General features: G+C 48.6%; 1 protein-coding gene across 1 annotated transcript; it reads right to left on the reverse strand.

The window, feature by feature from the left end:
* Positions 1 to 99: 99 nt before the first annotated feature.
* Positions 100 to 918, reverse strand: LOC102884969 (UDP-glucuronosyltransferase 1-1-like; the record flags this gene model as incomplete). The annotated part of the gene is given in 1 exon segment (XM_015599433.2): positions 100 to 918. A coding segment is annotated over 1 exon segment (819 nt), but the record flags the coding sequence as incomplete, so codon positions are not given.
* Between the last annotated feature and the right edge of the window lie 4 nt (positions 919 to 922).

Genomic DNA, 922 nt, shown 5'->3' on the forward strand with positions numbered 1-922 from the left:
TAATTAACAAAAGAGGACATTTGAAACCATCTAGGCATGGTCGTTCAGCATACATCTGTGGCAAATTCATCTGTCCAGAGTGCTCGCAAGAATATAGACTTAAAAAGTTCCCAAATTACACACCCGGGACAATGGTTTTTGGCTAGCACAGTTGATCCCACCAATAAAAACTATATTGGGCATGATGGGCCTGGGGTAATTCTTCACAAAGTCACTTCTGAGAAGCCAGATAGATGCAGAGCTCTAAAGGTCCTGGACAGTCACATCTTTCTGAAGGACTTCTGAGGCAAGTGATGCATACGGAGAATAAACTGCACTGCACAGAAAGTTCTCTAACAAGGCAACGAGCGTGTTCTCAACGCGCTGCAGGAAGGTCATGCGATCTGTATTAAATGACAGAAGCCTGGGCACATAGGACGGTGGGTTGGGGCACTGGGTACCTTGAAAATCCAGGCTGCATGGCAGTGCATTCGAGAAGAACACAGCAGGCAGAGCCAGGTACTGGGCCACAAAAGGGCCACAAGGAAGGAAAGGGTCTGTCAACACAGCGTCAAAGTTGCCCTCTGCCAAGGAAGTCATGAGCTCCTTGTTGTGCAGTAAATGGGAGCAGATGGACAACAGTAGAGCTGAGTCCTTTTTGACTTTCTTGTACGTTTTGACCACACGCTGTAAGAAAGGGTGGTTCTCAAATACAGCACGCCCAAGACTGATAAAAGACGCTTCCAAGTCCTCTCTTTTGAATGGCACCGGGTACCTCTTCAAGGTGTAAAATGCTCCTTCCGTAATGTACACGGAGGTGACAGACGCTAAGACCACTAGGTCATGTCCTCTCTGATGAGGCTGCCGAATGACCCCATGCATGCTTAGCCAGTGGCTGCCATCCAGTGGGACCAACAAGAGCTTCCTGCCCTGGGACACAGAG

The sequence above is a fragment of the Pteropus alecto genome, unplaced genomic scaffold, assembly GCF_000325575.1.
Source record: "Pteropus alecto unplaced genomic scaffold, ASM32557v1 C18133417, whole genome shotgun sequence".
Lineage (NCBI taxonomy): Eukaryota > Metazoa > Chordata > Mammalia > Chiroptera > Pteropodidae > Pteropus > Pteropus alecto.